Genomic DNA, 15,429 nt, shown 5'->3' on the forward strand with positions numbered 1-15,429 from the left:
GGTGGATTAATTTAAAAAAAAATCTACTCAAAATAAAGAACGAAGTTGAAACCTAAAATAAGCAACAGTTTTAAAATTTCTCAATAATTTTTCTCCGAATTATTGGGGGGACAATTCCCCCTCCCCCTAAACGACGTCACTGACACCTTACGAGACAAAAACTTTCATTCCATCTTTCAAAGCTGCTAGAAATCGGGTTTAAGCAGACAGAGCTTTTAAATGGGTAGAGCACAAAGTTGGCATAGAAAGGTGAAATGCAGAGAAACAAAGGAATAAAATGCTGAAGTTCAACCCCCACACTGACTAAACATTCTTTATGACTTAATAGCTCTGAAATACGAACAGTCCCTGGAGCAGGCATGAGGAATTTTTGAAAAAGAAGAAGAGCTGATTCTTGAATTAGCCCCGCAGTGAAATGATCGTGGGAAAACAGAAGCTGTCTAATAAAAGAATGCCCAGCCAGGATTAGAAACCAACTGAAGGCACTTTACAAAACTGGATATTAACCTGGAGGACAAAGTTAGGGAGAGAATTATCCAACAGCTGGAAAAATATGTGGTAGGGACGGGGAAACCAAGTATTATAGCCTTCCCCCGCTAATAAAGTTTCTTCAAGTGTAAAGGCAATGGGTCTTTGTGGCTTCAGCTTTGCCCCATTTTGGTAGCCCCCCCCCCCATAATAACGATAATCGAAGTCAAATCCCAAGTGTTTTCCCAATCTGAAGACATTGTTGGGTCAGAACGGTTTTATTTGTGCATAGAGTAGGTTGCGGGGAATTCTAGAGAGGTGGTATAAATGTAAAAAAAATTAAAGAGGCTTATTGAAGAATATAAGAAACCATGAATAATAATAATAATTAAGATTAATACTATAATACTAAATTAATTAATATTTACTTACTTTAATTTTAATTAATACATTACTATAATTACTAAATTAATTAATAAATCAATTGAATTGATTAAGATTAAAATTTATACTAGAATATAAAATTAAGATTTCGGGGAGCCAAAAGTCTCCTGCTCACCTAGCTGCTCGCAGGTTCATTGTAATATATGCAAAAATAATCATTTCTTTTCTTTATGAAAAACCCAATTTGGAATACGGATTTCTCATTAACACTTTTGAAAATGAAAAGGTTGGATCGAGACTTGAATTTGATCACCATTACAAATAGATTTAAGTAAAAACAGAATCAGCATTATTTGACAATTCTATGAAGGAAAAGGTAAATCGACTAGCTAATTACATTTTTGCAATGGTTGAAACGGTTACAATTTAAACGTATTGAGCTGGCAAAATTTTTATTATCAAATATTTTCAACTTTTGGGCTTTCATAACAAACTCTGCGTCATTCTTGATACTTTGGCACATACGCTTTTAAGCAGTCTACTTATTTTTAAACAGAGATCATGAAGAAAATTTTTAATTCAAAAACAAAATAAGAACTGAAAAAACTTCGATTCTCAAATCCTTTTCAGTAAAAATAAAGACTAAATGCATAATGAAAACTTCCAAAAGTTTGCTCACTGCGATGTAGAAAGTGCCATGAAACCCATCACAGGCTTATTTTCCTTATTGCAAGAATTAACAAAGGCTACATCCAAACCAAAAATTACCATTTTTTAGGAAGGAAATAAATCCACTCTGTAGGACGATGTTTTAAAAGACTCACATGCTTATGAAAAGAGCCCATAAAATACCAGGGAGTTCTTAAGTATGCTAATAATAGAAGTTAATGAATGAGAAGTTTCACATTACTAGTGATAATTCAATGGTTTTCGTTGTTTGATTCCAATGACTGTAGTAATTCGAAATTGGAGAACATTCTATAATACTGATCATTATCTGCCACTAGTCAATTTATAGTGACACAAATATATTTTTCACAAAACCTGGGATGCATTGCTTTTCTCCTTATTCTGCTACACCAAAAGGTAATAAAGGTTCTATGGGTTTAGAATAACTTTCTCTGGTGTGGCTTGTTTCGTTAAGATCCTAAATTTCATTATGAAAGAAGTTCCTGAGGTAAAATACAAGGCTCAGAAGAGGCATCCGTTTTCCCAAGTGGAGTTTTTAAGGCTGTTGTCCTACAGAAAAACAAAAGTGACAAACAATTTTCATCAAGATTTATTATATAAAAAAGAAGTTCCCTGTGTTAAATGCAAGGCTTAGAGGAACCATCCCTTCTCCCAAGTGGAAGTTCTTAAGACCAATCTCCTACATAAAAATTAAAGATGACGAATAATTCTCATTAAAACCCTATATTTCATTACACTAAAAAAAAAATCCCGAGGTAAAATGTAAGGCTAAAGAGGAGGCATCCTTTTCCCAAGTGGAAGTTTTTAGTCCACCTCTCCAGAAAAGTAAAAGTTACGAAAAATTTTGATCTCAAACATCACACAGAAGACTTTCCGGTTACTAGGACCAAAAGCCATCTTCTCTCCAGAGGTTCTTCTTCTATGTAGAATGTAGAAAGAATTAATGCTCTGCAGCTAGAAACCTTACTTGCAGAGCTTGATCGTGGCTGGTCCACAAAAATACTAACTCAGGGAGATCAAACTGGTTCAAAAACTTTGTCGTTAAATTTATCAAATACCAAATGATGCAAATCAGCCGTCCTGGCTGAGTGGTTGGCGCGCTGGCGTGGGAATTCTGTGTCCAAGGGGCACGGGTTCAATCCCAGTTATGACCAGTTATTTAGTTTGGAACGGGGGTCAGTGGCGTGACTCTGTAAGCTCAGCCAGAGTCGACCTAGCTCTAAATGGGTACCTGGAGAAATCTGGGGAAGGTAAGCAGGAAGGGTGTGTGAAAGCAGAGGATGGTTGGCCTCCAACCCCCCATTGTTCCTGGCTGAAGGGCCATCAAACGGAGATCAGCACCGCCGGTTTGGACCTTAAGGGTCTAGTGCCGTCTTACTTACTTAAATGATGCGAATTGGGTACTTAAGCCACCACACTCAAGAACTGAAGTTAGGTTAATCATAAAGAAATATACATAAGTATGATGAAAATAAAATACTTTAGTAACAAAATGATGGAAACAACAACAGAGAATTATGGAAATCAGGCCCCTCAGAAGGCATTTCATTCAAAGGCTTCTAACCTAACCTGATTAAAATACAAACTAAAATATTTAATTAAGATACACCTATATTGTAGTGTATATGCACTCTCTCTAAAAGGAACAACAGAAAGAAACCGGTTCTGTCATACCAAGAACTTGAGTGTGGCGGCTATAGAAGGTAAGTACCGCAAATTGTCCATCTATTTCGCTTTTTCCCCTGTATACGATATAATAGTCACTTGTTTCAGGAAACTTTCTAATACGTCACGTAGGGGGGTGACCATTCTAAAAACCATATACGACTTCTTTAACTTCACCTATATTGACTTACCTCAACTCTGTAAATATAAATATCCTCCACAGAAACTATGTTGGCTCTATAAATATTTTCTCAGCATAGGTTGCATTTGCTCTAGGGCAACATGTATCATTAAATTGGAACATTAAGGTATTGATAGAGCCACAAAACTTCTAGTAATTGCACTAAAAGAAAAAGAAAGTTGAGACACAAATAAAAAATACTGAAAACCCCTTGGTAAGAAAGAATAGAACTTATGTGCGGTTTCAGCACGACAGAATGATAATCTTTTTTTTCTATTTAAAACAAGATATATAACAATGAGGTAATAACGATAATAAAAAATGTATTAGGAAAAATTGTGTCACGTCTGAATAGACTACAGGTTTTTCTTGTTTTTATTTTCCCCCTCTTTTTCTCTTAGTTTTTTTTTTTCTTTTTTTACAGGATTTGCTTTACACATCAACTAGGACTAGGATATAAGATAACAAAAAATAACGTTTTAATTCAAAAAAGCAACGCTAAAATATATTTTTACAAGACAGTAAAAAACAAAATTTATCATTATATATTTTTAGGAACTTTCAACACAGAATACGCTTCATTTTGAAAAACAACTTCGAACGGAGTAGGATTACCTTCGAAAAACTCCTCACAAATTACTGACATACTTTTATTCAGCTCATATTCAGTATTAAGGACGTCCATAATGCTACATCCTCGCCTAAAAATAAATCAAAATATATTAAATTATGTATTAAAGAAAAATGGTTAGAAAAACATCGCCAGCATTGCAACTAGATACGACACAACGCAAACTGTTCACTTAAGACGAAGTAAAGGCATAAAAAAACTCCTTTTTCTTTACTTTTTAACAGGCTTACCTTAAAAATTATCGTACGTTTGATCCCCCCCCCCCACCACACACTCCTTCCGCTAAGACGTAATTTATTCTGTATAGGCACAACGATCAGTATGTTGAAACTTAAGAGCGAAGAGAGAATGTAAACATTTTTAAAATTATTATCAACCCTGAAAGATTGCACGCCATAAGACAATTTCCTGGGGGATGGCTCTAAAATGCCCAAATTTTAAGACCATAATTTTTTAATACTCCAAGACGAAGTGGTTTGTCGGGCAAATGTTGCTTCCAGCGAATAACATCGCCCGTTCCACTTTTGCGCAGGTAAACACTTGAATACAATCTTTGTTCCATACACAGAATATTTCTGCTATACCCCCTTCCCCTCAGAATCCCTTCACCTTGTGCGCGTAGTCCAGATATATTCTTCCAAATGAGAGGAGCTAAGGGGATCAATACTCCCCTGCATATTGGAGCTCTTACGAAAGGACGGAAAACTTGACCCAGACAGCTCTTTCTGAGGCTTGAAGCACCCCCTCTTTCTACATAAGATCCATCGACTTCCTCTTACCTTAATAGTTCATTCTTTTCAACAGCTTGATCCAATCTTACGTTTCTTACTCTCCAATAGTATAGACGTCAACCTTTCCTTCACTGTTAAAACAACTTTCTAAGGTTTACAATAAAGCTAGAAACTTAATTCAAGAAACTAATCGTTTCGGAGTTATCCTATTACTTGATCTCGTTCACTGTATATTGTTTCGTGTGCATCTTTTACTTTTTATTGGCTTCATGGTTACCTCCTCCCCGACCCCGTTTCACCTTCTTTTACCTATGATCAGAATAATTATTATCTTTGCAATACAAAAAATCATACTCAAGTTCCCTTTGCTCCTTGTGTAAGGTCAGATTTTAATCCTTTAATGGTGGGTCATATTGAATGGAATAAGTTGGCTGAATCAGCGCGAAAATGCACTCCTTAGCTCGTTCAAAAAAATGTTAAAAATCCTTTGGCTTCTTAGAAGTTATTTTTATCTATTTATATCTATATATATAAAAATAAGTTGTCTGTGTGTGGATCTGTGGATGGATCAGGTGACGTCATGTTTGTTCGCATATGACGTCTGAATTATTTCACACTAATACAAAAGAAGAAAAAAACTAAAAAAGGTAAAAACTACAAAAAAAACTAAAAAGAAAAAAAAACTAAAAAAGCTAAAAAACTAAAAAAAACTAAAAAAAGGTAAAAATCTAATAACTAAAAAAAAACTGAAAAAAATAAAAAAAGGCAAAAACTACAAAAAAAATAAAAACTAATAAAAAAACTAAAAAAGCTAAAAAACTAAAAAAACTAAAAAAAACTAAAAAAAAGGTAAAAAACTAAAAAAAACTAAAAACTAAAATAGAAAAAAACTAAAAAAAAAGGAAAAAACTGAAAAATAAAAGAGAAAAAGAAAACTAAAAAAATATGAATAAATATATATAAAAATAAGTTGTTTGTGGGTTATGTCTGTCTGTCTGTCTGCCGAGTGACGTCGTGTTTGTCCGCATATGACGTCTGAATTATTTCACACTAATACAAAAGAAGAAAAAAAACTAAAAAAGGTAAAAACTACAAAAAAACTAAAAAGAAAAAAAACTAAAAAAGCTAAAAAACTAAAAAAAACTAAAAAAAGGTAAAAAACTAAAAACTAAAAAAAACTGAAAAAACTAAAAAAGGCAAAAACTAAAAAAAAATAAAAACTAATAAAAAAAACTAAAAAAGCTAAAAAACTAAAAAAACTAAAAAACTAAAAAAAGGTAAAAAACAAAAAAAAACTAAAAACTAAAAAAGAAAAAACTAAAAAAAAGGAAAAAACTGAAAAATAAGAGAAAAAGAAAACTAAAAAAATATTAATAAACTATATATATAAAAATAAGTTGTCTGTGTGTGGATCTGTGGATGGATCAGGTGACGTCATGTTTGTTCGCATATGACGTCTGAATTATTTCACACTAATACAAAAGAAGAAAAAAACTAAAAAAGGTAAAAACTACAAAAAAAAACTAAAAAGAAAAAAAAACTAAAAAAGCTAAAAAACTAAAAAAAACTAAAAAAAGGTAAAATCTAATAACTAAAAAAAAACTGAAAAAAATAAAAAAAGGCAAAAACTACAAAAAAAATAAAAACTAATAAAAAAACTAAAAAAGCTAAAAAACTAAAAAAACTAAAAAAAACTAAAAAAAAGGTAAAAAACTAAAAAAAACTAAAAACTAAAAAAGAAAAAAACTAGAAAAAAGGAAAAAACTGAAAAATAAAAGAGAAAAAGAAAACTAAAAAAATATGAATAAATATATATAAAAATAAGTTGTTTGTGGGTTATGTCTGTCTGTCTGTCTGTCGAGTGACGTCGTGTTTGTCCGCATATGACGTCTGAATTATTTCACACTAATACAAAAGAAGAAAAAAAACTAAAAAAGGTAAAAACTACAAAAAAAACTAAAAAGGAAAAAAACTAAAAAAGCTAAAAAACTAAAAAGAACTAAAAAAAGGTAAAAAACTAAAAACTAAAAAAAACTGAAAAAACTAAAAAAAGGCAAAAACTAAAAAAAAACTAAAAACTAATAAAAAAACTAAAAAAGCTAAAAAACTAAAAAAACTAAAAAAACTAAAAAAAGGTAAAAAACAAAAAAAACTAAAAACTAAAAAAGAAAAAACTAAAAAAAAGGAAAAAACTGAAAAATAAGAGAAAAAGAAAACTAAAAAAATATTAATAAATATAAAAAATATAAATATAAATATAATATAAATTAGCAATCAACAAAGCACCGAGACACAAATGACGACCGGGACACAGGGAGTATAAATGACGACCAGGACATAAGTAAAAAAAAAAACTAAAAAAACTAAAAAAATGGTAAAAACTACAAAAAAACTAAAAACTAATAAAAAAACTAAAAAATCTAAAAATCTAAATAAACTAAAAAAGAAAAAAAAGAAAAAAGGAAAAAAATAAAGGAGAAAAACAAAACTAAAAAACGAATGTATATACAGACCGGGACACCGGGATACAAATGACGACCGGGACACAGGGAATATAAATGACGACCGGGACACAGGGACACAACTACAATGGGGACGCCGGGGGGCACAGGGGGATATAAATGACGACCGGGACACCGGGACACAAGGAATATAAATGACGCCCGGGACACTCAAAGAGAAATCACAGACTGGAACACCGGGACACAAATGACGACCGGGACACAGGGAATATAAATGACAACCGGGACACAGGGACATAACTACAAAGGGGACGCCGGGGTGCACAGGGGGATATATAAATGACGATGGCGACTCAGGGAATGGTCGATTAGCAATCACCATCAACAAAGCTCAAGGGCAATCATTAGAATCATTAGGTATAGATCTGAATACGGATTGTTTTCCCATGGACCATTATATGTTGCATGTTCAAGAGTCGGTAAACCTGACAATCTATTTATATGCACAGACAATGGGACAGCAAAGAATGTTGTATATTCGCAAGTTTTACGTAGTTAAAAACATATATATATATATATATATATCTATATTCACAGGTGGGGCATAGGGACACAACTACAATGGCGCGTAACTAATATGGCGCGTAACGACTTACGCGCGCGGGGGGGCTTGGGGGGGGCGCGAAGCGCCACCCCAACAGCTAGTATATATATATATATATATATATATATATATATATATATATATATATATATATATATATATATATTATTGGAGTTTAATCAATCTACTTAATTAACTTAGTCTATTCAATCTATTTAGGTTTGTTTTCTATAGTTTTATTTTATTTACATTTCTTTTCTTCTCCTTGTTACTTTTCTCTCTGTGAGAGAAAGTGATTTTAATTTTTTTTTCTTCTCTGAGTAAGGGACTCGTTTGTGTTTCCCCTTCTTTGCAGGCCAATGAGCCTCTGGGAGAATAGTAAAATGTAAAATTGTATGTGTAATTCATGATGAATAAATCTTATTTTAGTTGGTGTCCAGCGGTACAAAACTTTATCACTGCTCTGTTTCCACCGTACAAGTCCTATAATAGCCTTTCATTTTGTTTCGACAGTATAAATGTTCAGAGATGAATGCGCCGCTGCCCGTCAGTATGGTTACTTGAAGAGAGATCTTTACGAGTAAAGCTTTCTCATAGCTCTAGACCACTAAGATCTTCCAAAGTAACATGTGTCCTAATTTTTATTGAGAGGTGATGTTTAGTTCCTTGAGGGGAAAAATTTTCGGATTGTATAAATCATAGAGATTACTAAAATAGGGGTTTCTATACACCTTGAATGTATAGAAACCGAAGGATGGGAGGATGGTATTTGATCTTTGGGAACTGGTATTTATTGTATTAATAAATACAACTGACAAGTTATCCTACAAATACTGATGATTATGATAGGTCGGACAAGCGATTTAAATATGATTCCGTATTAGAAAATCCACTTGGGGGCTGGCGTCATCAGGTATTTAACAAAAGTGGCAGAAATGCTTGACAGATATGTCCTAATTAGCGTTGTGCTGTCTTCCTCGGGCTTTTGTTGAAGTCAATATTACTCCTACAATTGTGCTTGATATCATCAAGACGAAGAATGTCAACAATACATTCAAATTTTGGATTTTTCTTTTGATGTTTCTTTTATTTTCTTTTCAATTTTTTTTCTTTTCATATTTCACTCAAAATATCAGTTGTTTTAGTTTGTTTCTCTGCTCTTTTCTATCAATTGTCTGATGAAAAGGAAATACTATTTGGTCCTGATTGCATCGGAGTTGTCGAAAAGTTGGATGTAGACCTGCTGAAGAAACACTTGGAACATAAGAAGTTTTGACAAAATTTCCAAAAAAGGCCAATGAAAAAGACAACTTTTCCGGTCGGAATAAAATATCTTCTCCCAGAAACTGTACCAAATAGAGGTGAAAATCTAACTTAAGGTTGAAAAGCTAAGGTCATCAAGTGACAATAATGAAAAAACTACACCAAAACAACAATCAAGCCCAGTAGCAAAGAAAATTCTACATATCACTTAATCCACTCTCTCTTATCTTATTTGTTTCCTAATATATTAGAACCTTCTATTTTTTTATTAATGCGTCATTTCCTCTTTTCTCATTTACAAAAATAGTTAGAAATTGAAGCTGTTGATACCAATTTTTTTTTTGGGGGGGGGGTTTTTGGGGGGGGGGTGAAGAAACTGATGTTTAACAAGAAACCTACCCTTTAGGAACATCTGCTTTATAATAACAGCAAAAAAAAAAAGTAAAAAAAGAAAGAAAAAACAGAAACACATCATTTAGTTTCCTTACTCTCTTGTAGAATATTTTGTCGCACAACATACCACGTTATGAATTAAAGCAGCCGAGAAAGTTTCTGGGGAGGCAGATTTGTCTATTTCTAGTATATGGCATTAAGCCATTAAGCCAAGAACGAGCAAAAATAAGGTCAATAATCTTTCAAGCGTAAAACTACCACAAATCACCATCAACAAATAAGTGAAACTCAAAACGAACGGAAATTACAATAAACAGCCGATTCAAACTCAAAACAAGCAAAAATTAAGATGAATAGTGGATTGTCAGTTTACTTAAAATATACTGATATTTTTTCCTTCAGGTTTTGATAATTTTTATTTACGGAAGAAAGTGTCATTTTTGACTCTTTTTCCCAACTCTACTTTTTAAAACAGTAAAAACCTTAAGCGTAAAGAGCGAAACGTTGAGGAGGGAACAGCCCCTTTCATAAACGGAGTAATTTCTGTTCGTTTTAAGTTTTAATGTCACTCCTTAATTTCAATTAAAAAAACTTGTTTTTCTTTATTTAATTTCTGAACGTTTTTGAATTAATACATATTTTGATTTTGGCTCTCCACCCATGAATAATTAAAACGAAATTTGCATATTAATTTATTTTTCGGCTAAATGGCTTGCTAATAGTTTTGATTTCAAGATTTTTATACAAAAAGGAGAGGTGGAGTAGGCCTAGTTACCCTCCAATTTTTTTATTATTTAAGAAGGCAACTAGAACTTTTAATTTTTTTACGAACATTTTTATTAGTAAAAAATATACGTAACTTACGAATTAACTTACGTAACGAACTTCTATATTCGTATGTTTTTATTACGTATATGAGGGGGTTCACCCCCTCGACAATACCTCGCTCTTTACATTAAAGCTTAAATTAGTCCCATTTCCTAAAGAATGACCCCTGAATCACAAAGACCGTAGAATAAATAGTTGAAATTAATAAAACTGCTTTAGCGTAAAAAACAAGGAATTAGGAGGAGGTGAACCCCTTATATGTGTAAAAATTTCTCATCGTTTTAAGTCTTAATACTACTCCTTACTTTCAGCTAAAAAAACTTTTCATATTTATTTTCTCATTGTTTAAAAAAAAATGCTAAAAAATCCTGCGTCCTCGTCATGGAAGTTTTCTTCCTCCATGACTAATTCCTCCATGGAAAGTTCCCCCGCTTAGCCCCCTCCCCCCTAACCAAAAAAATCCCCCTGAATGCGTCTGTACATTTCCCAATAACCATTACAATATGTTAACACTAGTCAAATTTTGTAACTTGCAGCCCCTCCCACAGGGACTGTTGTGGAGTAAGTCGTCCCCAAAGACATAGTTAATAGGTTTTTCGACTATGCAGAATAAAATGTTTATCTCAAAATTTTGATCCAGTGACTTTGGGAAAAAATGAACGGGGGAAGAGGTCTAGGTGCCCTCCAGTATTTTCAGTCAATTAAAAAGGGCACTAGAATTTTTAATTTCCGTTAGAATGAGCACTCTCGCGACATTCTAGGACGACTGGGTCGATACGATCACGCCTGGAAAAAAAAAGAACAACTAAACATGCATCCGTGATCTATTTTGTGGTAAAAAATACAAAATTCCATATTTTTGAGATAGGATCTTGAAACTTCTAGTTTAGGGTTCTCTGATACGCTATATCTGATGGTTTGATTTTCGTTAATATTATATGACTTTTAAGGGGTGTTTCCCCCTATTTTCTAAAATAAGGTTAATTTTTTCAGGCTCGTAACTTTTGATGGGTAGGTCTAAACTTGATGAAACTTATATATTTAAAATCAGCATTGAAATGCGATTCTTTTGATGTAACTATTGATATGAATTTCATCAGTTTGGTATCAGTTTTAGTTACTATTGAGCCGGGTCACTCCTTACAGTTCGTTACCACGAACTGTTTGATTTGGCCGAGTGAAAAAAGATTTTCTTTCGCTTGATATGACAACAACCTAAAATTCAACAAAGAGACATCACAAGAATTACGAAATTTGAACTTTTGATTATCATCCGTTTACTCTACATTTATTATTTGCGTCGTATTATTATTTTAATCTACATTCAATATTATTAATCAATTACTAACTTAATTACTGACTAATAAAACTTTTTAGCAAAAATTAATTAAGACTTAAATTACTAACTAATTACTTACGCAAATACTAATTCAATAATTCTAAGTTTATTAATTACTTATATTATTTACTCATTGCTCTTATTATTTTCGTTTAATTAATAATTAGCTAATTGTTTTTTAAGCGATCGATCAGTAACGTTTAACCTAAGAACGTTTACTATTGCATAAAAATCGTTGGTAACCAGTGGTCAAATATTTTCCATTAAACGTTGCTTGTTCCAAAAACCAAAACAGGAAGTGTATCAATCACCAATAAAAACACTCCAAAACCTATCTTGTATGATATTCAACTCTAAAAGTTAAATCTTCGGTTAAAGTGGGGCTTACTAAATTAGAGAGTAACATGGTGAGGTGAGCACCGTTCTTCCTATCCGCCCATTGCCACAAGAACCTGACATCACTTGTTTAAAAGTACTGTCATGTTCTTCTTTGATTGGTTTGTTGCACTTGCTTTTGTAGTTTCATCGAAAGAAATATTAATCTTTCTATTTGTATGTTTTCAACCCCTTTTTTTTACTGCTCCACTTCTCGTATTTAAAAAGGGGTCTATAAATAAATTATTATTATAGTAAGTTGAGTCTGAAAAAAAAAACACATTACCATACAAAGCAGTAACCATAGTCGAAAAAAAAAACCAGGACCTTCCAGAATTGTGTTATAACCAGTAGAAAAATCAGCACTGGATCACGATGTTTCCTTTCTTTTCTCAAATTAAGTGTTATCCCTTTATTTATTCCACTTTGTGTTTATTTTCATCATCAGATCATCAATATACATGGACAGCAGAAGGTCATAGATTTAAAGATTTTTGTTTCAATAAATATAGAATGCTTTACAACCAGCCCTGGAATCGCCATAGTGAGGCTTTAAGATCTTCAACTTGGGATCTGCAATCTGAAATTACCTCATTTCTGAGTAGCAGTGGAGGGCGTCCACAACTAGGTACTTGACTTGAAGATCACGTAGTTCTTCGCCAAGCTGTTCTTTAGATCCGGGTCCGAAAGCTCTGTATATTTTTCGCGTTTTTAATCTGAAAAAAGGAAAGAAAAATTAAAAAAAGATATTTTTTGTAACGTCTTCAACAGTCACAGTAAGTTTTTTCTACGTTGAGTATGATTTTGTATCTAGGATTTAAAATATTTTAATATTTATTATCTCTATTCTATTCAAACTGAAACCTCCGTATTCAAAACAAGCTGAATTCTATTGTCATCTCTTGAATATTATCAAACCTATTTTTGATAAGGCGTGAGCTCACAGATACATTATCTATTCCTAATTAAATTAAGAAAATACATTGGTTAGAAGTATGTTCTAAAACTAGTGCTTCGAATAAATTTGAGTCTCAGATTAGGGGCCAAAAAGTTGTGGCCAAAAACCAGCAAAACTATTCAAATGACAAACTGAGAATAAAAAAAAGGCTCAACTACAGGCATTGAGCCACCTAAACATAATGAATGACATTAATTTGATCTTGGGAACCAATCTCTAAAAGAGGAATAAAAATAAAAGATCCAAAGAAGAACTTCCTTAAAAACGGTAAAAAAAACGGAATCCTAAGAAGGCCTGAAGGCGCAATCAACAGCAAGGTTGAGAGAGGTTTATAGACGTCTAGGAAAAAAAAAATCAAATCCATAAAAATCACTATTCTAGACTTCAGGTGAGACAATCCTTATGCCCACGCTCCCTAAAATTTGGCTGTGTGCATGCATGGTGATGCTATATACTTTTAGTCTATCTTGTAGCTTAAGCCTAAAACATTTTTATTTTTACTTAGATCCAATTAAACTTTTAAAATGAGAGAAGAGGGAATGGTTCCACCTCTTCCATATATATACCTGAGTATAATTACGTAATAAGCCTAGCATAAATATTTGTATTTCATTTAGACTTGCTTAAGACTACACAAAATTTTGAAAATGAGAGGAGGGGAAAGGACCATCTCTCCGCAATCGTGGAGGAATGGGGCCTCGCCCAATCCCAACACAAATGACACTAAAAATATTTCAATGGGTTCAATCCACTTAAGAATATCAAAATTATTAGCAATTGTGTTTTAAATTAATATCAGCTATGTATTTGCAAAACTAGATTATTACATCAACGATTAAACTTTTAAGCCAAACTGCTGAACAAAAGAGGGGACAAGATTAAGGTTTTATTATGAAAATATCATCATTTTTTTTCTTTTCTTTTCTATGCTGCAGAATTTCAATCACTAAAATTGAAAAAAGTACTATATTTCCCGTAGCTTTTTTTTATTTCTGGGGGGGGGTATAGGAATTATTCTTTGCTTTAATGCGTAATTTCAGAGAATGCCGTCAATTTCCCAAAATTCTCAGAAATGTCAATAGACATACTAAAAATAACTTTTTGACTTCTTCTTCCATCTTAATCGTTACTAAGTAGCTTTAAACGATCAAAAAAAAAGAAATACCATGGAATTCAGAGTTTGCATTTTTCAAATTTGACAATTAAATACTGTTTTTTAAAAGAAACATCAATTTATCCAGGCCACGTCTAATTTTCACAAAGGAAATAAGGACTATATCTCCTGAAATAAAACCTTTTCTATTGTGTCTCTGATTTTAATTCATACTAAATAAATAAATTATTAATTAATTTTTTAATTAATAAATTAATTTTATTCATATAAATAAATTAATTAATTTTTTTAAATAAATTAATAAAATAAATAATTAATTTTTTAAATCAAAATAAATTAATTTTTATTCATAATAAATAAATAAATTAATAAATTAAAATAAATTAATTCTAAATAAATTAATTTTTATTCATAAATAGATTAAAATCAAGTTGCCATCAAGCCATGGCCAATTGGAGATAAAGCCAAGACAGATAGTCTGAGCGAGAGGCAAAGCTGACATAAGCCTTTTTCAGGATTGTATACAAATGATGTCATTTCCACTTGTTCATTGATAGTCTATCATCCATCCATCCTAGGGCAGAACTAAGGTAGGTAGTCATAGAACTAAGGAGTGATCGAGATTTTTGAGTTGGCTCATGTCGGACAATGTCGACTGGACTTCTATGCGGAACGGGGGACTGAATTTGCTTGGACTCCAAGGCGAACAAGTGATCTAGGCCTAATAGGTTTGCACCTTTAGAGTCTCAGGCGGATTACCGTATTTTAGGATTGACCCCTGACCAACAAGTCCCCTGGACCACAATATCTCAGATCTCACTCTATTGTGTTTCAATAAGGGCACATTTTTACGAGGTTTTCCTTCCTAAAGGGTAACAACCACTTTTCTCATAATTCCATACTGCCAACAAAGAAAACTGTTAAAATACTTGGGATACTTTTGGACGATGATTTAAGATGGAATTCGCACGTTGAATATCTGACTAAAAAAGGCGCCTCGCTTTGCATTCATTTTCCAACCTAAAAAGATTTGGTACACCAACTGAGGTTTTAAAGTTTGTATACTGCAGCTATGTTAGACCTTCTCTTGAGTATGCATGCCCTGCTTGGCATCCGGGATTGACAAAAGATCAAACAGACAGACTTGAGACGATACAAAAAAGAGCTATAAAAATTATACTTGGACAAAACTACTCAACTTACGAGGATGTACTGAGATAACTCAATTTGGACTCACTTGATAGTCGTAGACATGGCTTAACATATAGATTCGGACTAATTGTTTGAATTCCCCAACTCATTGTCGTCTACTACCCAGCCTTGAGAGCCCCCCAACTGAAGGA

At 32.6% G+C, this 15,429-nt stretch overlaps 1 protein-coding gene across 4 annotated transcripts in view; it reads right to left on the minus strand.

Annotated features, from left to right (window-relative positions):
• Positions 1 to 3,850: 3,850 nt before the first annotated feature.
• The window catches only part of LOC136026849 (protein C-mannosyl-transferase DPY19L1-like), a 67,682-nt gene continuing 56,103 nt past the window's right edge, over positions 3,851 to 15,429 (minus strand). For all 4 annotated transcript variants that reach the window (XM_065703593.1, XM_065703569.1, XM_065703577.1 and 1 more), the window contains 2 exons: positions 12,605 to 12,730; positions 3,851 to 4,089 (listed from right to left, as the gene is read on the minus strand). In XM_065703593.1, the coding sequence (XP_065559665.1) occupies positions 3,930 to 4,089; positions 12,605 to 12,730 (286 nt within the window). In that variant the 3' untranslated portion in view covers positions 3,851 to 3,929. The remainder of the gene's footprint in view (positions 4,090 to 12,604; positions 12,731 to 15,429) is intronic.

Source organism: Artemia franciscana, chromosome 1, assembly GCF_032884065.1.
Source record: "Artemia franciscana chromosome 1, ASM3288406v1, whole genome shotgun sequence".
Taxonomy (NCBI): Eukaryota; Metazoa; Arthropoda; class Branchiopoda; order Anostraca; family Artemiidae; genus Artemia; species Artemia franciscana.